The 25,826-nt window shown below is 43.2% G+C and overlaps 1 protein-coding gene across 6 annotated transcripts in view; it reads left to right on the forward strand.

Annotated features, from left to right (window-relative positions):
• Positions 1 to 25,826, forward strand: part of IQGAP2 (IQ motif containing GTPase activating protein 2) — a 329,635-nt gene that overhangs the window by 286,279 nt on the left and 17,530 nt on the right. For all 6 annotated transcript variants that reach the window (XR_008661060.2, XM_055299013.2, XM_055299014.2 and 3 more), the window contains 7 exons: positions 2,936 to 3,160; positions 4,338 to 4,478; positions 4,841 to 4,925; positions 5,364 to 5,596; positions 8,419 to 8,551; positions 14,304 to 14,406; positions 14,968 to 15,109. Coding sequence is in view for 5 of the 6 variants with exons in the window: in XM_055299013.2 (XP_055154988.1) it covers positions 2,936 to 3,160; positions 4,338 to 4,478; positions 4,841 to 4,925; positions 5,364 to 5,596; positions 8,419 to 8,551; positions 14,304 to 14,406; positions 14,968 to 15,109 (1,062 nt within the window). In the remaining variant the exon portion in view is untranslated. The remainder of the gene's footprint in view (positions 1 to 2,935; positions 3,161 to 4,337; positions 4,479 to 4,840; positions 4,926 to 5,363; positions 5,597 to 8,418; positions 8,552 to 14,303; positions 14,407 to 14,967; positions 15,110 to 25,826) is intronic.

The following is a 25,826-nucleotide window of genomic DNA, read 5'->3' on the forward strand; positions in this document are numbered from 1 at the left end:
AAATATGTATGTAAAAATACCAATGAATCAATCCTTTTGTTAGTGGTGGCTGTCTTTGATTTACTAAAATTATTTTTAAATTCTTATAAGTTATTCCCACATATTAAAATATATCAAGTTTCTTGAGAATACTTCTATATTATTAGAGCTATATTCAAGTACCATTTGCTCCCACCAGTGATACTTTCTCTAGTGTTAAATTAACTTTTGATTTTGTATGTCTGTAACAACTGAAAATCAATAGCATATTGAAAGTCAGTGAAAACATTTAACTGAATTAAAATTCTGAGTAGTAAAGCCATTAATGGGTGGGAATGCAGAGTGCAATCTCTGCCTAAATAGTCTTCCCTTCTTACTAGAACTTAAGTACTTTTGCTAATTTATTTTCTGACTCAGTTAATGTAAAAATTGTATAGGTAGCTATAATGAGTGGGCTGAGAAACATGCATGAGAAATGTCCTTAGCTCAGGTGGCCTCCCTAACTTGTGGAAACCTTAAGTTATGCTAGTTCCTATTGGTTTTGGGAGCACGGGAGCCAGGCACCTCTGCCCTCCGGGTGTCTGTAAGCCCATGAGAAATGTGATTCGTGAGAAATAGGAATGCTATGCAGTGGAATGTGGTAAGTACTAAATGAAGGATGTGTCTAAATGAAGGACATGCACAATGTATCAGGTTAGAAGATAGGAGGAAAGATTCCAACTAGGTTGACTAGTAAAGATTTTATAGAAGAGGAGGTGTTTGACCCAAAACCTTGAGGAATAGCTACAATTTTTATAAGAAGAGATAGAAGAGGGAAATAAGACACAATGGTGGTGGAAACAGCATGGGCGTAGGTCCCAGAAGGAAAGTAGATTAGTCTACCCAGAAAGTGACTTAATTACTAACTACCAGGAGATGAATCCTGAATGATAGGGTAGGGCCAGGTAGACTCAGGGAGACTCTGAGTAAAGGCCCAGCTGTTAAGGCTCTATTTGCTTTTGGGGGATCTGTGAAATCTTTCTTCTTCTTCTTCTTTTTTTTTTTTTTTTGGAGACGAGGTCTCACTCTGTTGCCAGGCCAGAGTGCAATGGCATGATCTCGGCTCACTGCAACCTCTGCCTCCTGAGTTCAAGCAATTCTTCTGCCTCAGCCTCTCGAGTAGCTGGGACTACGGGCACCTGCCACCACGCCCGGCTAATTTTTGTATTTTTAGTAGAGAAGAGGTTTCACCATTTTGGCCAGACTGGTCTCGAACTCCTGACTTCAGGGGGATAGGTCCCAAAGAGATGGCGGGTGAAGCTGTGCATGTGCGTGAGGTCTGAGGGGAGAGCGTGGGTTTTGGTTGGGCTCTGGTAGACCAGTTATTCTTTTGTTTGAGCATTGATTCACCCTCATTCACCTTACAAGTACCTACAATCAGTCAAAATATAAAAAGGCCGGGCGCGGTGGCTCACGCCTGTAGTCCCAGCACTTTGGGAGGCCGAGGCGGGTGGATCACGAGGTCAGGAGATCGAGACCATCCTGGCTAACATGGTGAAACCCCATCTCTACTAAAAATACAAAAACAAAATTAGCCAGGCATGGTGGTGGGCGCCTGTAATCCCAGCTACTCGGGAGGCTGAGGCGGGAGAATGGTGTGAACCCAGGAGGCAGAGCTTGCAGTGAGCTGAGATCGCACTACTGCACTCTAGCCTGGGCAACAGAGCGAGACTCTGTCTCAAAAAATAAAATAAAATAAACAAAACTAGCATTTAAAGGTGGGAAGAGGAGCCAGCAAAGAAAATAAAAAAGGAATGACTGGTTAAGATAAGAACCAGGCATTGTCAAGCTCTAAAGGGCAAGGAAGTGGAAGAGGGAGAGAAAGTGGTCAAGAGAGAAAGGGGAGGAAGAGAGGAGAGAGGCCCTAAGAATCAGCAACCATAAATCAAGAAAAGCTCTCTCAGCCATCTGATGTGGCTAGAAGCTGTATTGCAGCTTTGAGTGGAATTTGAAAAAGTGAAAACAGTTCATTCAATCAAGAAAGTTGTTTTTGAGATTTGATAACTACAGGGGCACGATACTTGTACCGTGTCACCCGGTATTGCTAGTCCTGGTCCATTTTCAGCTCATACCTGCCTTCTAGATTGAAATTGAGGCTGTGACTTTATTTTCAGATCCTCAAATTGCTCATCTAAGAAACATACACGTTATAGACTGGGAACAGTGGCTCACGCCTGTAATCCCAGCAGTTTGGAAGGCCAAGGCAGGTAGATCATTTGAGGTCAGAAGTTGGGACCAGCCTGGCCAACATGGTGAAACTCCATCTCTCCAAAAATACAAAAGTTAGCTGGGCATGGTGGCGCATGCCTGTAATCCCAGCTACTCAGGAGGCTGAGATAGGAGAATCGCTTGAACCCTGGAGGAGGAGATTATAGTGAGCCAAGATCGCACTACTACACTCCAGCCTGGGCAATAGAGTGAGACTCCGTCTCAAAAAGAAAAAAAGAAATATACACCTTATAAATGATTGCTTGTTTTTAAAGCACACCAACTTTGATTTTCATAGAGAAAAGTATAATTCCATGAAGTCCTTGCCTTCCAGAGGGAGAATACATTGTTTAAAACTGTATCCAGGCCCAGCACCGTGGCTCAGGACTGTATTTCCAGCACTTTGGGAGGCCAAGGCAGGCGGATCACCTGAGATGAGGAGTTCGAGACCAGCCTGGCCAACATGGAGAAACCCCATCTCTACTAAAAATACAAAAATTAGCCCCGGGCATGTGGTGGTGCACACCTGTAGTCCCAGCTGCTCAGGAGGCTGAGTTAGGAGAATCGCTTGAACCTGGGAGGTGGAGGTTGCAGTGAACCAAGATCACACCACTGCACTCCAGCCTGGGTGACACAGCAAGACTGTCTCAAAAAAAAAAAACTGTATCCATAGAAGCAAACCATTTTGTTTTGTCTTGGGCTTTTTTAGATCGAAGGTGGACCAGGTACAGGACATAGTTACTGGTAACCCTACAGTCATCAAGATGGTTGTCAGCTTCAATAGAGGCGCCCGGGGACAGAACACCCTACGCCAACTCCTGGCTCCAGTGGTGAAAGAGATCATCGATGACAAGTCGCTGATTATCAACACGAACCCTGTAGAGGTGTACAAGGCTTGGGTGAACCAACTAGAAACACAGACTGGAGAGGCCAGGTAATAGAGTCAGGAAGGTGTTGGTCTTCTGTTATGTTTTATGATATTTTTACATGTGTATTTATTGATACTCTTAAACTTTGTTAGGCAAACTGTACCAAGTCAGTTATCAATCCAAAATGTTACCTCCCTTTAACATATCCATGCATATTACATCTTGATACTAAATGGTATTTTCACATTTCAGAGCCAGGCGATCCCCAATGCCACAACTTCCATAATTCTCTCCCTTGTTTATTTTCTTTGTGTATTTCTACACCTAGACCTAGAGATGGTGTAGACTCTCTCTTCACCTAATACGTACTTTTCTTTACAGTTACCAGGCAAGTAACTTTAATGTGTAAGGTCTAACAATCCAGGTTGGATTGGCTTATTCTGGGTGGTTGTTTGTAGATTTAAGCAATCCTAGCTTCTTGTTTCCTGTAAAAGGATGTCTGTAAAATAAAGTGTACACAGAGAATTATGTAATTATGTGGGTGGTTGTTACAGTACTGTTTGTAATAATAAAAAGTCAGGAAAAGTCAAAATATTTAGCTTTGAGGGATTTGTTAAATAAATGTTTGTATAGCACATAATGGAATAAGTATTTGGAATCATGGTATAGATACACATTTGTTGGCACAGAAAAAAATGTTCAGGGTATATATTCCAGTTGGAGTTAGGTGCAGTAACCCATTTTTCTGGGAAAAGAATGCTCATTACATACACCACACAGGATCTGTATAGAATGTCTGTATACACAAATTGCATTACACCCATCAATATGCGAGGCCCACAGACATACATGCAAAGAGGAGGATTTGGACAGTTATGCACTAAGGTATGAAAATTGGTTGTCCTCTCTGGTATTGTTTTAGATTATATGTGATTTTATTTTTCTGTAATGAACATTTGCTTTTTATAATTAAAAGAAATTTAGCTGAGTCTAAATTACCTGGGTCTGCCTATTATCTTGCCAGAAGAGACCAGAGGGACGGCCTCAAGTCCTTCCTGTTCCAAGTTGCCTAAGGTACCCTCCGTGAGGGTGGAGCCTCCCCTCATTTAGTAAACGTTTTGTTACTGGAGTCAGTGGCAAAGTCCAATTCACTATACGAAGCTTGACTATAGAACCAACCTGGCAGGAAAATTAATGCTTGTACCTAAGCCTCCAGTTAATTTAAAGCCTTTGTGTTTTCAGCAAGTTGCCTTATGATGTGACCACAGAACAAGCTCTAACATACCCAGAAGTGAAAAATAAACTGGAGGCTTCCATTGAGAACCTGAGAAGGGTCACCGACAAAGTCCTGAATTCTATCATTTCTTCCCTTGATCTACTGCCGTAAGTTGTACTTGCAGCAAGTTTAACATTCTTTCCTGGAAAGTTCTTGGAATACGGTGTAAAATAAGCCCCTGTAGTGAAGACAGCAGTTTTCCCTTATATTGTGTTTACTATTTTAAAAGATTGCCTACATTTACCTTTTAAATTCCTGACTGTTCTCTAAAGAAGGGGCAATACTTCAGTAGCAAACACAGCTCAGTTATTATCATCAGTGGAAGTCCTGTGATTCCATTACCATCTCATCTTATGTTTAATTTTTAGAAAAACTACTCAGCTGAAGTTGACTGGAACAATTGCTGTGTGTTTTTTCCTCACTCCGCCTTTTTTCCATTATTTTCTTTTGTCATCTGTTTTATATGTAGTTATGGATTGAGGTATATAGCCAAAGTACTGAAGAATTCGATCCATGAGAAATTCCCCGATGCAACAGAAGATGAGCTATTAAAGGTAGATTTTCAAGGGTAATCTCACCATAGCTTCTCCTGGGGGTATGAATCAAAATTACCAACAATAACTTTGTAAGATTATTCCCCATGTGTGATTATTGATAATAAGCTGCAGGTCTTCTGTTTCTAATGACTCTCAACATAATTGATTAAGCTGAGGTTAATTTGGAGATCCTAGACGTTATTGAAATTCTTTGTATTAGAACATTTTGGGGGCAATGAGCATTTTTTCATCAAAAATAACTTTGCAAATTATGCTATTAATAATGTGTGATTATATTAATTGCCTTTATTTAACTCCTTGTTAGGATTTACAGCAGAAAATGATCTGCTTTCTCTTGGGAAATGTAGGAGAATATATATCTTTAAAAAAAAAACAATAACCTTAAACTCGAGTTTTCTGTCTTAAAATTGGTCATGCACTTCTGCGTCACTCCAGATTGTTGGAAACCTCCTGTACTATCGGTACATGAATCCAGCCATTGTAGCTCCAGATGGCTTTGATATCATCGACATGACAGCTGGAGGTCAGATAAATTCTGACCAAAGGAGAAACTTAGGATCAGTGGCCAAGGTTCTTCAGCACGCAGCCTCCAACAAGCTGTTTGAAGGAGAAAATGAGCATCTCTCATCTATGAACAATTATTTATCAGAGACATATCAGGAATTCAGGTGAGAGGGGCCTTTAGTTTTGGAGAAACATGCAAGAATGGTAGGCAAGAATAACGTATGCTGTGTGCCCAGAGCTAGAGTGGGCATGGAGGACAGGAACCCCAGGTGGTTACAAGCATTTCTTCTACCAGCCACTGGGGAAAGAGGAGAGAGGGAAGTGCAGGCAAGATTGCCTCTGCCTGGTGATCCTATTACACCCCCACCACAGCACTCCTATTAACTGAGTCTTTTCTGTGTGTATTATTTCTGCTGCTGACAAAATTGAATACTTGTTCTTCCTTGTATGCTACAGGCTTCTAGTACCTAGAATTTAACAATCAAAATAGCAGATTTCTGCTTCTTTCAACTTAAGAAGAGAGGAGTCATTTTTAAAAAGTTTTCCTATGAGGAAGAGCTTGCCTTATCTACATCAAATACTTTGACCCTTGATTAACACAAGTTTGAACTGCTCGGGTCTATTTATATATGGATTTTTTCAACCAAGGACAGAGAGAAAATACGGCATTCATGGGATGCAAAACCCACATAACAGACAGATGACTTTTCACATACATGGGTTCTACAAGGCCAATTTCAAACTTGAATATGCACAAATTTTGGTGTGTATGGGGATCCTGGAACCAATCCCCCAAACATACCAAGGAACGACTGTAGTAGGAAATGGAATACTTGATTTTGAAAGGTTAGGAAAACCCAGATTTTATATTTGTTGATGATTGTGTATGTGAATATGTTCTGTTCTATTCTCAAGCCTTTCTTAATGACACATGTAAGAAGATTTAATTCCATTGATTTTGTGTTTCCAAATTATATCACTAATCATTAACAAGAAAGGCATGAGTCTGGTAGTCAGATTCACTCCTCCTGGAGCACTGAGGAAACACTTTCCTCTTGTCATGTTTGTTCTCATGTCTGCCATTTAATCAACAGGCCATAGAAGTGTAACATCAGTTTGGCCTCTTTTAATCCTCACTTGGAAACTTATTTCCCATTCCTCAGTCTCCCTCGGGGTGAGTGACTTATCAGAAAACAAAGGTAGTTCACGATTATTCATTTCTATTTAGAATTTGTGGTCTTTTGTGAGAAAATTACCCCAAATCCTCCTACTACAGAAAGTGTTGATTTTTCAAGCTGCTAATTTTTCATTCTTCTCACTAACAAAGTAATATCCAGACTGGGCAACATAGGGAGACCTCATCTCTACAAAAAATTTAAAAAATTATCCAGGTGTGGTGGCACACACCTGCAGTCCCAGCTACTCAGGAGGCTGAGACAGGAGGATCACTTGAGCCCGCGAGGTCGAGGCTGCAGTGAGCCATGTTTGTGCTACTGTACTCCAGCCCAGGTGACAGGGTGAGACTCTGTCACACACACACACATACACACACACACACACACATACACACACACACACACACAGATTAATATCCATTTCCCACATTTCTCATGAACTTTTTTTTTTTTTTTTTTTTTTTTTTTTTTCTTGAGACGGAGTCTCGCTTTATCGCCCAGGCTGGAGTGCAGTGGCGCAATCTCGGCTCACTGCAAGCTCCGCCTCCCGGGTTCACGCCATTCTCCTGCCTCAGCCTCTCCGAGTAGCACTACAGGCGCCCGCCACCACGCCCGGCTAATTTTTTGTATTTTTTTAGTAGAGACGGGGTTTCACCGTGGTCTCGATCTCCTGACCTCATGATCCACCCGCCTCGGCCTCCCAAAGTGCTGGGATTACAAGCGTGAGCCACCGCGCCCGGCCTCTCATGAACTTTTAACTGCTGTTATTCCTATCAGTCATTTATGTTCCCAGCTACTCTTTATTTAAAAAGAAACAAGACCAAAGAAGTGAGCCTCTTCTAAACTTGTCCTTTCTTCCACTCATATTTATCCTTCGTGTTTCTCAGAAATCTACAAAAAATTATAACCAAAGCAGCATAGGAAAGCCGACTGTCACATAGGAACATGCTCCCCACAACAGGGCTCTGCTGTTTAACCTCCCCCAGCCTCTGGCTGGGAAAGCAGGTCATTTCTGGTACATAAGACCCAGGTGCCCATAGGAGAGATGTCGACAATGATTTCAGGCATATGAAACATTTACAACTTGATAGAATAAAATATATATTTGACCTGCACAAGAATTATTTAGACAAAAAATACATAGCACTACTCAACTGTGATCACAGCATGCCTCACTTTTCTTGATCTCTGTCAAAACTTGCTTTAGCTTAAAATAGACTTTTCAGGGTCTGAGTACTGGGACATGTTATGTATTTGGGTGTCTAGCCTTAACAATCTTTCCATCAGCCAGCAGATATTTGCAGCAACGAAGAAGAGTAGACTTAATCTCATTTTTGCCAAACTGGTAACAGAAGCTCTGAAGGGTGATTAGGGTGATGTGGGCCCAGGAGCTTGTGCTGTTTAAAGCAGCAAATTTGACTAATTGCTTTTTTTTCTATTGTATTCCTCACACAGACTTGATTCTTAGATCAAGAATTATCATTTTTGACTTTTTAAGTTTCAGGGACCATTTTTAAAATAACATTTTTAAGATGACCTGCACATAGGTCACTATATCACTGAGTCACAAACAGGGCCTGAGGCCCTTGCCACTCTCTCCAGTCCTGTTTGAGGAGCTGGGTCCAATATCCAGAAACATGGATGCAGCTCCGACAGCCAGGAGCCAGCCTAGAAGAAGCTGTAACACATCCTCTCAAGGTTTGAGATGGGAACAAAGTACATGTCATCATTCAAAATCTCCTAGCTATTTCGATGAAACTGTTTAATGCACACATTTGAGTCTATCTTAAGACTTTTCCCCCCTTTATTAGGAAATATTTTAAAGAAGCATGTAATGTGCCTGAGCCAGAAGAGAAGTTTAATATGGACAAATACACAGACCTGGTGACAGTCAGCAAACCAGTCATTTATATTTCAATTGAAGAAATCATCAGCACACACTCAGTAAGTGGGGATGGGGAGGTGTCTTAGCAGTGGACCCATGATTCAGGCGTCTGTTATCTTGAAAATGCTTAATCTCTACAGGACTTGTTGTACACATGTGCTAATACTCATATTCTTAACCCTAAAAATCCCATAATTATTTATTCCATGACTCTTATACATTAATAAAACTCCTTCTCCCAAACAACAAAATTCTGTTTTTACATAATATATTTATTCCCTGACTCCTATACATTAATAAAACTTCTCCTCAAAAAAGTGTACTTTTGGCATAATCCATTTACAAAGCCAGATTGTGACTGGGATGGTGGCATATGCCTGTAATCCCAACACTTTGGGAGACTGAGGCAGGAGGATCACTCGAGCCCACAAGTTTGAGACTAGCCCAAGCAACATAGTGAGACCCCTATCTCTACTAAAAATTTTTTTAAAACTAGCCGGGTTTGGTGGTACGTGCCTGTAGTCACAGCTACTTAAGAGGCTGAGGTGGGAGGATCACTTGAGCTCAGGAGTCTGAGGCTGCAGTGATCTATGATCGTGCCACTGCACTCCAGCCTGGGCAACAGAGCGAGACCCTGCCTCAAAAAATAAATAAATAATAAAAATAGAGCCAGATCGTAAATATGCAGTTTAAGCCCTGAGCAGGGACAGGCTATGGTGTTCTCATCTGCCAAAGCCATGCTATGTAGATCCACACCGTGTCTCTCCCCTCTTCCAGGAACCCTCTCAGCTTTTTCAGTAATATTCTGTGGGAAATGAGAATATTCCTTTTATTCTAATGTTTTAATGTAGAGCGATAATAAGCAGGCTACACAAAGAAAACAAGAAACTACCACCCAATAGTAGCCTTCTGCAAAGAATCACTTCCATTGTTCTGGAAACCCCCATTTCTTGGAAGCAGGCAGTTTTTCACATCATGTGCTGTGTTATGACATCTACATCTGATTTGCATGCAGACATCGCTGCCATCAGCCATTACATGTATTAAATATCTGTTGGGTGCAGGGCATTGTGCTCAGTGGCATGGGGAAGGAATTGGGAGGCTTTAGATGACTTTTCAAACATTAAAATTTAAAAAAAAAAGCTAAGCATTGAGGGGTTTGCGTTTTCTTTTTAAGATCAATTGGAACTTATTTCATGAAAAAATCTTGGTTTTTAAAAGGTAACCATTTTAAGAATAGTTTCAGACCTTATGAGTTAAAGCAAGGTCCTGAGGATATGTTAGCAATGCATCCTGGACATCCCAAATTAGAACCTGCATTGTAACAAGATCCCAGAGGATTCAGATGCACATTCAAGTTCTAGATGCTTCAGTTAAGGATGCACCCAACTTTGGATTATACAGACAACTAAAGGGAAAGCATAACAAATACACATTCTCAAAGGTTGTGCTCTAGCCCCCATCAAACCAGACATACTAACAAGTGGCAGATTAGCTGCTTAAAATTTCAGTCTATTATTAAGCTCTTCTAAGAAACTAAAGCTTGAATGTAGCTTTGAAGGAAAGATTGAATCTAGTATTGATTTTCTTCTTTCAGGGTTGGAACAGGGAACTTCCTTGACATTTACATCAAGCTCTCAATACGTACTGATTAAATGAATAGGCTATCCTTTTCTCTGTATATGAACACCCTAGATTACAAGGAAAACTGTCCAGCAATCTAGCAATGCATTACTTACAGAAATAATTATCCACTGGACAGACTCATTTATATTTGAGCAATGACCCATTTGTCTGTTTTTATGGTACGTTATCTGTCTTCAAAGAATGTGCACATATTGGGTGCACATTTGCTGAATGCAATATCCACATGCGAAAAAAATGGTGGGGAGTACTTGTTTAGAGTGAGAGATTCTTTCCCAAGGGTAGCAGAGAGAAAATGTTACTGTGTTAATTTAGAAGTCTTAGAAGTCTTTAAGGAGAAACAGTCTGTTCTTTTGTTAACAAGAATGGAAAACAGAATTCAATCCTGGGAAAGAGAGCTTGTGACTGATTTGGAATTCCTTCCTGTGTTAGGTTGGAAGCAGATGTAATGTGGGGAAATTGTGTAATTTCATAGGAAGACTGTCCTGTTTACTGTCTGCCTTCTGTGTGGAGGCGTCCGTGTGCAGACACAAGCACAGCAGTAGCAAGATTTGCCAAGCCTGTGGCCATGTGCTTACCCCTTTCTCTAAGGAAGGTGTAAGAACTTCCAAATAAGCTCTTTAAGAAGACATTATCAGGAAATTTTGTCAGAATAAAGGGTAGAAGGTGGACACCTAAATAATTATTTCCAGAGAAAACAGCCAAATCAGTTGCCCTGGCTCATCAGAGAACAAGAACATAAATTTATCCATCTTGCATATTTTGTTCTTGTCTCTTAATTTTCCCTCCAAAACATCATATGTACCACCTTTCCAGATTTTGCCTGGTCTTTGTATCACCTCTATTATTTATTTAATGCCTTTCTTTGAATCAACTCACCTTTTTAAAAACAACACGTAATTTCTTTGCTTTAAAACAAAGTACCTCTACTAGAGTGAAAAACTAGCCTGCTTTGCCATACACAGAAACTTTAGAAGAAAATAAGTGTAATGAAAACAAAATAGTTGGATAATCACTTCCTTGCCTTGAAGTTATGTATCTGAGGTGTGTTCTCTCTTTGTTAACAACTCTGCATGTGTCAGGGAAATGTTAAGAAAAATTTAGCATTAAACAGATACTCTTTCCTTCACTAATCTTAAAGATTAGAAGAGAACGGAAAAGGCAGTAATCAAAACAGTGCTGTGCTGGCATAAGGTTAGACATAAAGACCAACAGGATAGAATCGAGAGTCTAGAAATAAGCCATCACATTTATGGTTAATTCATTCTGACAAGGGACTAAGTTCAATGGGAAAATAGTGTCTCCAAATGGTACTGGGACAACTGGAAATTCACATGCCAAAGAATGTAGTTGTGCCCCTTCCTTCCATTCTATAGAAAAACTGAACTCAAAATGGGTGATGGACGTAGATGTAACAGCTAAAACTATAGATCTCTTCGAAATAAGATATAGGAGTAAATCTTTGTGACCTTGGATTAGGTAGTAGTTTCTTAGATATGACACCAAACACATAAGCAGCAAAGGAAGGAAATAAACTAGACTTCATCAAAATTGAAAACTTTTGAGCTATAAACAGTAATATCAAGAAATTGAGGCTAGACATGGTGGCTGACACTTGTAATCCTAGTACTTTGGGAGGCCAAAGTGGGAGGATTGCTTGAGGCCAGGAGTTCGAGATCAGCCTGGGCAACATAGTGAGCCCCTGTCTGTATAAAATAGGAAAAAAAATTAGCTGGGTGTAGTGGTGCATGCCTGTAGTCCTAGCTACTCGAGCGAATGAGACAGGAGGATCCCTTAAAGCCAGGAGTTCGATGCTGCAGTGAGCCATGATCATGCCATTGTACCCTAGCCTGGGTGACAGAGTGAGACCTTGTCTCATTTAAGAAAAAAAAAAATTCATCCAGGTGCAGTGGCTCACACCTGTAATCCCAGCATGTTGGGAGGCTGAAGCAGGTGGATCACTTGAGGCCAGGAGTTCAAGACCAGCCTGGCCAACATGGAGAAACCCTATCTCTACTAAAAAATGCAAAAAATTAACCAGGTGTGGTGACACATGCCTGTAATCCCAGCTACTTGGACGTCTGAGGCACGAGAGTCACTTGAGCCTGGGAGGTGGAGCTTGCAGTGAAGTGAACCACTCCAGCCTGGGCAGCAAAGCGAGACTTTGTCTCAAAAAAAAAACAAAAAAAACTTGAGAAGACAACCAAGAGAATGAAAGAAAATAATTGTAAATAATGTATTTGATTGGGGGCTTGTATCTAGAATATATAAAGAAATCCTACAACTCAATGATAGAAACATAATCCAATTTAAAAATTGGACAATTACACATCAAAGGACACAATCAACTGAGTGAAAAGATAACCTATGGAATGGGAGAAAATAATTGCAAATCACATGTCTGGTAAAGGGTTAATATCTAGAATAAGTAAAGAATTTCTACGAATCGACAACAAAACAACCCAATTATAATATAAACAAAGGACTTAAGCAGATGTTTTTCCAGAGAAGTATACAGATGGTCAGCATCACTAATAATCAGAGAAATCAAAACCGAAACTGCAAGGAGATACCACTCACACCCAGTAGGATGATTAATATCAAAATTAAAAAAAAACAAAACAGAAAATAAGTGTTGAGAAGGATGTGAAGAAAATGCAACCCTTGCACCCTGTTGGTGGGAATGTAAAATGGTGCAGCTGCTATGGAAACAGGATGGTCATTCCTCAAAAATTTAAACCTAGAGGCTGGAGTATGGCGGCACGATCAATTTAAAAAAATTAAACATAGAATTACCTCATAATCTAACAGTTCCACTTCTGGAAGTATACCCATAAAAAATTGAAAGCAGAGTCAAAGAGTTATTTGTTCACAACAGCCAAGCGTCTATCACTAGATGAATGGATAAAATGTGTTATATTCATACAATACAATATTATTCAGCTTTAAAAAGAAGGAAATTCTGATACATGCTACAACATGGAGGAACCTTGAGGACATTATGCTAATTTAAATGAGCCAGTCACAAAAAGACAAATACCACTTATCTAAGGTACCTAGAGTAGTCAAATACATACAGGTATATTTGTGGTTTTTAGGGGATAGAAAGAAGAGATAATGGAGAGTGACTGCCAATGGGTACACGGTTTCTTTTAGGGCAGTGAAACTGTTCTACAGTCAGAGAGTGGTAATGGCTGCACAGCTCTGTGAATACACTAGAAGCCATTGCATCGTACATTTTAAGTGAGTGGATTTGATGTATCTGAATTCTATTTTGGTAAAGCTGTTGGAAAAAAGATTGGAAATGGAAAAGGAACTAGCTTTATCATTATGATGCAGAGTTTTATAAAATAGTTGCTGAGAACAACAAATTTTATCTCCTGTCTCCAGGATTACTAGTTCCGTACTTTGGAAATGTTGTTTCAATCTAATTAGAAATGCAAGCAAAAACAGGTGTGTCGCTGTTCATGTATAAGGTTGTAACAATTAAACTGACTCCATTAAAATTTGTTTAAATTAAAAAAAAAAACAGATGCGTTGTCTTTCATGGTTTCCCCCGAGTGCTGCTACCCCTCAGGAGTTAACGCTGTTTCCTGTAAGACCTGGCAAGACACCCCAGCAGATGTTACTCATCTTTGGGCCTTCTTAGGATAAGGAAAGGGGAAACCACTCAGGACATCTAGGTCTCTTACATCCTTAACCATGAGAGATCTTCAATGCAAGACAGATTGAAACAGCTAATAGTAGTGATTAAGAAGAAGATAACTGTGGTATTTGATTACTGCATAGAGATGTAAATGCCCTTCCAGTTTGCTACCAACGTTAGCTGAAAGACCTGCCTCATTCTGGACTCTTTCCCCCAACTTTGACTTTTTCTATGGAGGAAGAGTGAAGTACAGAGATCAGGTGGTAGAAGGCTCCCCCTTGGCAGACCTTGCTGAAAAAGGGTTTATGAACACGTTTCTTGCAACAATTTCTTGATGTAGAGTAGGTACTTCCCTCTGAGATACAATAAAAACTGTATCTATGTCTCTAATTTTTATAAATGTCATACTCATATTTAAGATTTAAATGGTATGAGAAGGAAATTATGAAAATTTTCATATAAATATGGTACAGTTGAGAATTTACTTTTTTCTTTGTGTGTGTGTTGCTTTCTACATAAAGCTCCTGTTGGAACACCAGGATGCAATTGCCCCTGAGAAAAATGATTTACTGAGTGAATTGCTGGGGTCACTGGGAGAGGTGCCGACCGTGGAATCTTTTCTTGGTAAGAGCTTGTTCCTTCTACTTATCCCTTGGTTTTTGTTTAATTGGGTGGGTTGGTTGGTTGGTTCGTTGGTTTTCCTATCCTAGATAAAACAATTATTTTGGAATTTAATGCTTAAGGATATTTAAAGAATAACAACTACACTTGCCCCTTCCTACAGTAAGAGTTCTGTAATTGATAGAGTCTGGGATTATAAAATAATTCAATATTCTTGAAGATAAGCTCCAGATATGTCAAAAAGGAATTGTCAACCTGTATTATACAGAAAGAAGGCATCATTAAAGAACCAAATTTATTAGAAAATGAGAAATATTTTTATTAAGTTATCCTTTTTAGTAATTTGTTTGTATTTGCAATACCTATGTCCCATGTCATTTTAATTTTTCAATCAGATATTTTAAAAGCCACTTCAGCTATAGTAGAATGTGGGTTTTGTGAAGACCATGATCTCCCATGTAATTACTGAGCCTGTCTTTCCCACAGAACCTTTATCTTACATTGTTGGTGCCATCATCACAAAGAGTGAATTGGAAAAATAACGCTAGGTTTTTTTCCCTACAGGGGAAGGAGCAGTTGACCCCAATGACCCTAACAAGGCAAATACGCTAAGTCAGCTTTCAAAGACCGAGATTTCTCTTGTCTTGACAAGCAAATATGACATAGAGGACAGTGAAGCTATAGATAGCCGAAGCCTCATGATAAAGTAAGTTTGGGGGTTAAAGGGCACATGTCTCCAAATACGCGTCTTAAACCATGCAAATTCAAATAAGGCTAAATCCCAACTAATTTATTTAAAAGTATGTGAACATTGAAATCTATTATGTATATCCATCAAACATCTAACCAAAGGATAATAGACTCTTTAGAATTTAGGAAGGAATTAAATATTATAATAGTTTACAACACCTTCCTTGGTTTTTAGTTTTCCATGTAGTAATTTGATTTTTTCCTTTGAGAAATGATTAACTCAGTTTATGCAAGTCCTTAGGTAACTGAAGAGAAAGATCTATTACAGAGTGGCCAGAAGATTAGTGAGGAAATTCAGTTAACCAACGTTAATTTCCGGTATAAAATCATAATGTAAAAACACATACCTACAATAAGACATTATGATAGCATCTGATTTATTGGCCTTCCTTCCTGTTAAACTGATCCTGGATATGTTTACCAGCTTTGACTTTATTTATACTCTGCTTCCTGCCGCCAAAGATTTCAAGTGAAGCATTCACACTTTAAATAATACTATCTTTTCTCCATCAAAGAATCAGGGATATTCCACATCCATCCTTTACACACAGAGTAAGAAAGAGAATGAAATTCATGATACAGCACCATAAATCAAAAGCACACGCTGACCAAGCAATGCAGTTTTCAAGAACTTGTACAAACCCAAGAATGCATATCAGTACATTAGAACAGTTATGTATTGGGGTGAGATGGAGACTGGAAGTGAAAAAATGAGGACAAAAGGGAACAAGTATGTGTTGAAACAAGACTAAACATATTACTTCCAAGCTACCTGTCCTGAGTTCTGAGGTTGTTTTAATTTGTGGCAAGAGCTTTCTCTCCTGCCACTGATGTGTTGAAGTGTGCTTGAAGTGTGAATGAAGACAGCATTCATCTCCACCTGATTTTTTTTTTAAACATTCAATCATCTATGAAAACAACAGGAAGAGCTTCTTCACTGTGCTGTGTTGATATGTTCTTCTCTTAGGCTTGTTGATTTTGTCCTCAGATCATCTGAGGCTCCATTCGGTCATGCAGCAAATGCTTGACTACCTACTCTGTGTTCATGCACTGGGCTTGAGGCTGGGATACAACAGTAGGTAAGCTGGTAACAGCCCCTGTCTTACAGGGGTGGAGAGCACAGCTCGACAGTAGGACCTCGACCAAGTTGTAAGACTAGGACTCACCCTTGGCCTCACAAGAGTTGAGGGCAGTTCTTTTTTACTACAGATTACCAAGGCAGATCAAAATTTCAGGGAGACGACTTGCTTCCCTCCCTCCCTCCCTCCCTCCCTCCCTCCCTCCCTCCCTCCTTCCCTCCTTTCTTTCTTTTTCTTTCTTTCTGTCTGTCTGTCTGTCTGTCTGTCTGTCTGTCTGTCTGTCTGTCTGTCTTTCTTTCTTTCTTTCTTCTTTCTTTCCCTCTCTGGCCCAGGCTACAATCTACTCGGCTTGCTGCTGCCCGCTCCGCGGACTGCCTGGGACTGCCGGCGCGCGCCACCGCTGCCTGCCTTTTCTCCTTTGGATGCAGGCACGCGTTCGCCATCTTGGCCACGCTGGTCGCCAGCTCCTGACGCCGAGTGCTCTGCCTGCCTCAGCCTCCCGAGGTACTGGGACTACAGACGGAGTCTCGCTCACCCAGTGCTCGGTGTTGCCCGGGCTGGAGTGCGGTGGCGTGGTCTGGCCTCGCGGCAGCCTCTACCCCCCAGCCGCCTGCCTTGGCCTGCCAGGGTGCTGGGATTGCAGCCCCTGCCCGGCCGCCGCCCCATCTGGAAGGTGGGGAGCGCCTCTGCCCGGCCGCCCCGTCTGGGAGGTGAGGAGCACCTCTGCCTGGCCGCCCCGTCTGGGAAGTGAGGAGCGCCTCTGCCCGGCCACCCACTGTCTGGGAAGTGAGGAGCGCCTCTGCCCGGCCACCTACCGTCTGGGAAGTGAGGAGCGCCTCTGCCCGGCCACCCACCGTCTGGGAAGTGAGGAGCGCCTCTGCCTGGTCACCCTGTCTGGGAAGTGAGGAGCGCCTCTGCCCGGCCGCCCCGTCTGGGAAGTGAGGAGCGCCTCTGCCCGGCCACCCATCATCTGGGAAGTGAGGAGCGCCTCTGCCCGGCCTCCCATCGTCTGGGAGGTGAGGAGCGCCTCTGCCCGGCCGCCCCGTCCGGGAGGAAGTGAGGAGCACCTCTGCCCGGCCGCCCTGTCCGGGAAGAAGTGAAGAGCGCCTCTGCCCGGCCGCCCCGTCCGGGAAGAAATGAGGAGCGCCTCTGCCCGGCCGCCCCATCCGGGAAGAAGTGAGGAGCGCCTCTGCCCGGCCGCCCCGTCCGGGAAGAAGTGAGGAGCGCCTCGGCCCGGCCGCCCCGTCTGGGAAGTGAGGAGCGCCTCTGCCCGGCCGCCCCGTCCGGGAAGAAATGAGGAGTGCCTCTGCCCGGGCGCCCCATCCGGGAAGAAGTGAGGAGCGCCTCTGCCCGGCCGCCCCATCCGGGAAGAAGTGAGGAGCGCCTCTGCCCGGCCACCCATCGTCTGGGAAGTGAGGAGCGCCTCTGCCCGGCCACCCACCGTCTGGGAAGTGAGGAGCACCTCTGCCCGGCCGCCCCATCTGGGAAGTGAGGAGCGCCTCTGCCCGGCCGCCCCGTCTGGGAAGTGAGGAGTGCCTCTGCCCGGCCGCCCTGTCTGGGAAGTGAGGAGTGCCTCTGCCCGGCCGCCCCGTCTGGGAAGTGAGCAGCGCCTCTGCCCGGCCACCCCGTCCGGGAAGAAGTGAGGAGCGCCTCTGCCCGGGCGCCCCATCCGGGAAGAAGTGAGGAGCGCCTCTGCCCGGCCGCCCCATCCGGGAAGAAGTGAGGAGCGCCTCTGCCCGGCCACCCATCGTCTGGGAAGTGAGGAGCGCCTCTGCCCGGCCACCCACCGTCTGGGAAGTGAGGAGCGCCTCTGCCCGGCCGCCCCGTCTGGGAAGTGAGGAGTGCCTCTGCCCGGCCGCCCCGTCTGGGAAGTGAGCAGCGCCTCTGCCCGGCCGCCCCGTCCGGGAAGAAGTGAGGAGCGCCTCTGCCCGGCCGCCCCGTCCGGGAAGAAGTGAGGAGCGCCTCTGCCCGGCCGCCCCGTCCGGGAAGAAGTGAGGAGCGCCTCTGCCCGGCCGCCCCGTCCGGGAAGAAGTGAGGAGCGCCTCTGCCCGGCCGCCCCGTCCGGGAAGAAGTGAGGAGCGCCTCTGCCCGGCCGCCCCGTCCGGGAAGAAGTGAGGAGCGCCTCTGCCCGGCCGCCCCGTCCGGGAAGAAGTGAGGAGCGCCTCTGCCCGGCCGCCCCGTCTGGGAAGTGAGGAGCGCCTCTGCCCGGCCGCCCCGTCCAGGAAGAAATGAGGAGTGCCTCTGCCCGGGCGCCCCATCCGGGAAGAAGTGAGGAGTGCCTCTGCCCGGCCGCCCCATCCGGGAAGAAGTGAGGAGCGCCTCTGCCCGGCCACCCATCGTCTGGGAAGTGAGGAGCGCCTCTGCCCGGCCAACCACCGTCTGGGAAGTGAGGAGCGCCTCTGCCCGGCCACCCACCGTCTGGGAAGTGAGGAGCGCCTCTGCCCGGCCACCCACCGTCTGGGAAGTGAGGAGCGCCTCTGCCCGGCCGCCCCGTCTGGGAAGTGAGGAGCGCCTCTGTCCGGCCGCCCCGTCTGGGAAGTGAGGAGCGCCTCTGCCTGGCCACCCATCGTCTGGGAAGTGACGAGCGCCTCTGCCCGGCCACCCATCGTCTGGGAAGTGAGGAGCGCCTCTGCCTGGCCTCCCATCGTCTGGGAGGTGAGGAGCGCCTCTGCCCGGCCGCCCCGTCCGGGAGGAAGTGAGGAGCGCCTCTGCCCGGCCGCCCCGTCCGGGAAGAAGTGAGAAGCGCCTCTGCCCGGCCGCCCCGTCCGGGAAGAAGTGAGGAGCGCCTCTGCCCGGCCGCCCCGTCCGGGAAGAAGTGAGGAGCGCCTCTGCCCGGCCGCCCCGTCCGGGAAGAAGTGAGGAGCGCCTCTGCCCGGCCGCCCCGTCTGGGAGGTGAGGAGCGCCTCTGCCCGGCCACCCGTCGTCTGGGAGGTGAGGAGCGCCTCTGCCCGGCCACCCATCGTCTGGGAGGTGAGGAGCGCCTCTGCCCGGCTGCCCCATCTGGGAAGTGAGGAGTGCCTCTGCCCGGCCACCCATCGTCTGGGAGGTGAGGAGCGCCTCTGCCCGGCCACCCATCGTCTGGGAAGTGGGGAGCGCCTCTGCCCGACCACCCATCGTCTGGGAAGTGAGGAGCGCCTCTGCCCAGCCACCTATTGTCTGGGAAGAAATGAGGAGCGTCTCTGCCTGGCCGCCCCGTCTGGGAAGTGAGGAGCCCCTCTGCCCGGCCACCCCGTGTCTGGGTAGAAGTGAGGAGCTCCTCTGCCTGGCCGCTCCGTCTGGGAGGTCTACCACGGAGGCCAGAAGCAATGTGGGGGCTGGACGTGGTGGCTCACGCCTGTGGTCCCGGCACTCTGGGGGGCGAGGCGGGTTGATCACTTCGGGCTAGGAGTTCGAGACCAGTCTGGCCAACTTGGCGAAACATGAAGAATACAACAGACAAACCAACCAACCAACTCAATGACAACAAAACAGGTCTACCCTGGAGTCATACTCTAATTTTTTCTATTTTCCTCCCTTTCTGATCCTTTATCCCACTTTCTTTTTCTTCCTCTTCCTTCTCCCTCTTCTTTGTCAAATAGAGGATTGAGTTATTATCACTGATCCATATAAAGTCCCTCTCTCATTTATTTTAACTCCCACCCCCATTTCTATTCCCCGACTTCCCATGTGCAACCTTCCTAATATGTTTGATATGCATCTTTTTGTTTGTGTGTATTTTTAGAAAATGTTTATTGTTTTTGTATGCAAAAAAAATTAATAAAAAAAAAAGACTGCAATGAAATTCAAAAAAAAAAAAAAAAAAATTTCAGGGAGACAATTCAGGGCAGGGCAGGAGAGAAAGGGGGAGAAAGTCTACACCCTGGGTTCCTCTGAACAAGTGCCAATTATAAAGATAACTGAAAATATAGATTGTGTGGTTTTGCCATGTAAATGAAATTAGGCCAAGTATCCCATGATCTCATAAGCTTTGTCCTTTAGAAGTAATGGGAAGAAATTTTTTCTTAGTTCTGTCTGCTATTTGAACACCATTTTCTAAATCCAGTCAACTCAAATGTCTGCATGATATCTGAGAATCACAATTTGAGTAGTTCAAAGTATCAGATAATCTGAATATCATATATATTTATACTTATTCCTGAACACGAGTCTCCATGATTCCGCAAATTCTAGGAAATCACATTTAAAGATAAAACCATAAAAGTCAGGCCTATCTGGAAGCAATGTGTCTTAGCCTGGGAAACCTGGGACATTGTTCTGTTTGACTTACCCATTACCCAGCCTCAGCCCTTGTGTGGCTCTCCCCCAGCCCCCCAATGTGTGTTGGAAACAAACACTATCCACTTCTTCAATCGCCACACTATGTAGAGCCAGCAGTGGGTTTATTTTTTATTGTGGTAAAATACACATAAAACTTATCATTTCAGCCATTTTAAAGTGTACATGCATTTAGTACATTCGCAGTGTGCAACCATCACTGTTGTCTAGTTCCAGAACATTTTTTATCAGATGTGAACCCTGTACCCATTAAGTAGTCGTTCCCCATTCCCTGCTGCTGCCCAGCCCCTAGCAACTACTAGTCTACACTCTATGTCTTTGAACTTTTGCTTGAAAATATGAAATCGTATCTCACTGTGGTTTTGGTTTGTACTTTTCCAATGACCAATAATGTTGAGGATCCTTCCATATGTTTGCCATCCACTTGTGTATTTATGTATTCTTTTTGGAGAAATGTCTATTTAAGTCCTTTGTCCATTTTAAAATTAGGTTGTTTGTGGTTTTATTCCTCAGTTGTAAGAGTTGTTTATAAATTCTGGACACTGGACCCTTGTCAGATGTATGATTTGCAAATATTTTTGCCCCTTCTGTGGGTTGTCTTTTTACTCTTTTGATAATGTCCTTTTCCACACAAATGTTTTTTTTTTAATTTTGATGAAGTCCAGTTTATCTGGTTTTTTTTTGTTGTTGTTGTTGTTACTTGTGAGATTTACCCCAATGTTTTCTTCTAAAGGTTCTATAGTTTTAGCTTTTACAGTAGGTCTATTAACCCTTTTTGAGTTAATTTTGGTGTGTGGTGTGAGACAGGTGTCCACCTTCATTCTTTTTTGTTGTTATTGTTGTTGTTTTTTGTTTGAGACAGAGTCTTGCTCTGTTGCCCAGGCTGGAGTGCAGTGCCACGATCTCGGGTCACTGCAAGCTCTGCCTCCTGGGTTCATGCCATTCTCCTGCCTCAGCCTCCCAAGTAGCTGGGACTACAGGTGTCCACCACCATGCCCAGCTAATTTTTTGTGTTTTTAGTAGAGACGAGGTTTCACCGTGTCAGCCAGGATGGTCTCGATCTCCTGACCTCATGATCTGCCCACCTCGGCCTCCCAAAGTGCTGGGATTACAGGCGTGAGCCACCGCTCCTGGCCCCACCTTCATTCTTTTGCATGTGGATGTCCAGTTGTCCTAGCACTATTAGTTAAACAGACTATTCGTTCTGCATAGAATGGTCTAGGCACCCTTGTCAAAAACTAATTGACGATACATGTATGGCTTTATTTCTGGATTTTCAATTCTACTCCATTCACTTATATGTCTATCCTTGTACTAGTGCCATACCATATTGATCACTGTAGCTTTGTAGTGAGCTTTGAAATACGGAAGTCCTCCAACTTCTTTCTTCTTTTTCAAGATTGTTTTAGTCTTGCAGTTGAATAGGTCTCTTGCAGTTATACATGAATTTTAGGATCAACTTTTCCATTTATGTAAAAAAGACTTGAGGCCATTGTTTTAATAGAGGCCCTCAGTCTTCTATGCTCAAAGGCCTTCCTCTTGGCATACTGTGAGATCTTACTGTTGGCCGATGACTTTACTAAGCAGCCCAGTGATCAATGTAGGTAACAATTTGAAATCAACACTGACTGGTTAGCCATCCCTGAAAGTGAAATTTGGGTATTGCCCAAAAGGTTCAATAGAATTAGTTCTATGATTTTAGCCAAGCCCTGCTTCTAAATATATTTCCTTTAAAGTACATATTTGAAAAAATCTTGATACTAACAGATAATTACAAAGTGCAGCATTGACAGGGAACCTGAAAACTGAGTCTTTTTCTTTAAGGCAAAGAAACTAAAGTCTAAAAGTACCAGTATCAGTCCATGGCCTGTTAGGAACCAGGCCACACAGCAGGAGGGGAGCAAGTGAAGCTTCATCTGTATTTACAGCTGCTCCCTATCACTGGCATTAACACCTGAGCTCCGCCTCCTGTCAGATCAGTGGCAGCAGTAGATTCTCATAGGAGTAGGAACCCTATTGTGAACTGCACATGCAAGGGATCTAGGTTGCACACTCCTTATGAGAATCTAATGCCTGATGATCTGTCACTGTCTCCCATCACCCACAGATGGGACTGTCTAGTTGCAGGAAAACAAGCTCAGGGCATGCACTTATTCTGTATTATGGTGAGTTGTATAATTATTTCGTTATGTATTACAATGCAATAATAATAGAAATAAAGTGCACAATAAATATAATGCACTTGAATCATCTTCCCGAAACCATCCTCCACCCCGTCCATGGAAAAATTGTCTTCCACAAAACCTGTCCCTGGTGCCAAAAAGGTTGGGGACCACTCCTTTAAAATATTGATTTGAACACTCTCACGAGGATGACTTTTTTCCAAGCTAATAAACCGAATTTGTAACTCAAGCATAAGATATAGTTCTTGAGATTCATTAGAGAACCAAATTTAACTAAAATCAGGCAATGAGTTTTATAAGTTATGAAGTGGACAGACATGAAATGCAGAGCAATTGGAATGTGAAAATATCTAGCTTTTCTCCATCAAAAAACTATTCTGCTTTTTGGTGAAACAGATTGTGTTCTTAACTTTCAGAAATGCCCTTATGTTTAATTACAATGTCACTAGCTTTCCAGTCATGAGTAACTCATCTTCATGGAGGCCCCCATAGTAGCAGAATTTGAGGCGTTGTTAATCATTATGTTTGTAAATTTAATTCCATGCTAGTCTCATAATTCTTACTCATTAGATGAAGATGAAGATGATGATAATAGCAAACACCTATGTAGTGCTTACCATGGCCCAGGGACAGTTTTTATATACTGTACAAATGCAAAGTGTTCCAGAATTCCAAACCTTTTGAGAGCTGACAGTGGTCAAAGGAAATGCTCGTTGGAGCGTTTTGAATTTTCGGATTTAGGATGCTGAAGCAGTAAGTATATAATGCAAATATTCCAAAATCTGAAAAGATAAAAAATCTGAAACACTTTTGGGCCCAAGCATTTTGAAAAAGGGACACACACTCTATAAAGAGAGAAAGAGAATAACATGTGTGTATATATATTAAAATAAACATGTATAAAATATGTATGTAATATTCTCAGCAACCCCAAGAGAGTGGAGGTTATTATCAGTATTTTACAGATGAGGAAACTAGGCATTGAACAGGTATAAACCTTTTCCTGGGTAACACAGTTACTAAGTGGAGCAGAGATTCAAACCCACATGATTTTAAATCCTCCAGGGCCTACACTGTTGATCATAAAGTTTTACAACTTGTCAAGGGTAAGGTCATTGTTCTTTGCATTCTTAGGAATCTTAGAATAAATAATGAGAATTAGTAGCTGAGCAGTTACTGAGTAACGGAGGCTGGAGCATCTTTCCAGGCCAAAGAGGAGGGACAAAGGGCACATATCGGAGTAGGAAGAAACATCTATTTCTTTTTCCCTTGTGTATGTTTATAGAATAGAGAACCTCAGTTTGGGCTATTGCTATTTTTCTAATACTACCAAGCACAGGGATATTTAAAAAAAAAAAAAAAAAGCCTGGTTGAGGAATCCTAAAAACCTAGTCGAGGAGTCTTAGGATGACATAGGGTTATAACCTCAATCTATCGCTTATTAACCATGGAACTCAGCAAGTTGCCTCGCCATCAGTTTTCTCCTCCATAATATAGAGGAGAGGGGAAAGGAAGGGCTATGATGATCACATGAAATTGTAATTAATACCATATAAATTATATAAAACTATGCAATTGTCAACCTTTCATTATAACTTATGATTCAACTCAAAATACGTGATCCTTATGGCCTTAATTAAGCTTAGTTTCCCACAAAAGTATGTGCGTTTAAGTAGAAGGCAATATTTGTGGTTTTTAATCATACTTAGCTGCTTGAGTGCTTAAATTGTCATCTCTTAAGAATTTCCTATCACATGATTAAGTTTAGGTTCCATGATCCCAGCTGAAAGATTTCCTTGTTTTTTGGTCCAAACTAGCAGGAGCACTAAATGGCTAAGGTGATATTTGAGGTCTGGAGCTAATAATGTAAATTCTGTTGTTAGGATTTTAAATATTGAGAATATTCCTTAGTTTCCACAAACACTGATTCCTTTTCAACCTTGGGCACAGTATAGGCAGATGACAGAGGGGGAGCTTCAGGAATGCTACTGGTAATAATAGATGCCATATGAATGGAGTGGCCAAACCCAAGGGATCACACTAGCTTACAAGCGCCATATGGGCTCATTTATCTACAGTGGGGTTTGAGCACAGCCATGATGAATAAACTCCCTGGTGTATTTCTTTCTCTTTTTTTCTCAATTCTTTTTCAAAATTAGATACCTCCTCATTCAGGGAGAGCAGTTGATTTATGCTGGTCAGACCATATCCAGAATGTTATATTTGGACTGGGGTGGGAAGGGGGATGCATATTAAGGTCATTGGCAACTGGAATATGAGCAGGACTGTGAGCTCTCTGCAGATGCCATCGTGAGGAGCTTTAAGGGACTGAGCGGTTTCACTTGGAAAAAGGAAAGATGGTGGAAGAGGGGATAGAGGCAAACAGTCTTGGCATTTCTCTATAGGTTTTTCAGGAGCTGCTGATTTGGAAAGGGAATTGGACTTGTTTCCTGCAGCTCTAGTGTCTTAGGTCTTAGTTGCCACATTTGTACAATCAGAGATTGGATTGTTTTTCAAAGGTCTCCCTTGGGGCCACAGTCCTAAGACTAACCAGGTTTCATGACTGGGTGGCCCTGGAAGGCAGGCCTCTCAGAGTGAGCTCCTGTTTGAGAATGGAATGTGCCAATATTGTACTCTCCAAAAGAAAAAAATGTACTCTCCACATGTAATTTTAAGTTGTCTAGAAGCCTCATTTTAAAAAGAAATAGATGAAATTAATTCTAATAATATATTTTATTTAACCCAGTATATCCAAAAATATTTAAATATGTAATAAATGTAAAAAATTGATGAAATACTGTACATTCTTTGTTTCATACAACATCTTCAAAATCCAGTGTGTGTTTCACACAGCACATCTCAGTTTGTACTAGCCATGTCTCAAGTGCTCAAGTGCCACCTGTGGCCAGTGGCGGCCATCATGGGCAGCACAGGTTTAACAACCATGTGAGTGCTTACCATGTGCCAGACCTCACAGAAGGCTTTGAATCTTTTCATCCAATCCTTGCATCAGTCCTGAGAAATGAAAAACAAAACCTACAAGGATTATATAACTTGCACAAATCCACATGGCTAATATGCAACAAGAGTCCAAGCCAAGACAGATTTGGCTTTAAATCTGTCCGTCCCCATCGTC

Source organism: Symphalangus syndactylus, chromosome 11 (assembly GCF_028878055.3).
Source record: "Symphalangus syndactylus isolate Jambi chromosome 11, NHGRI_mSymSyn1-v2.1_pri, whole genome shotgun sequence".
NCBI lineage: Eukaryota > Metazoa > Chordata > Mammalia > Primates > Hylobatidae > Symphalangus > Symphalangus syndactylus.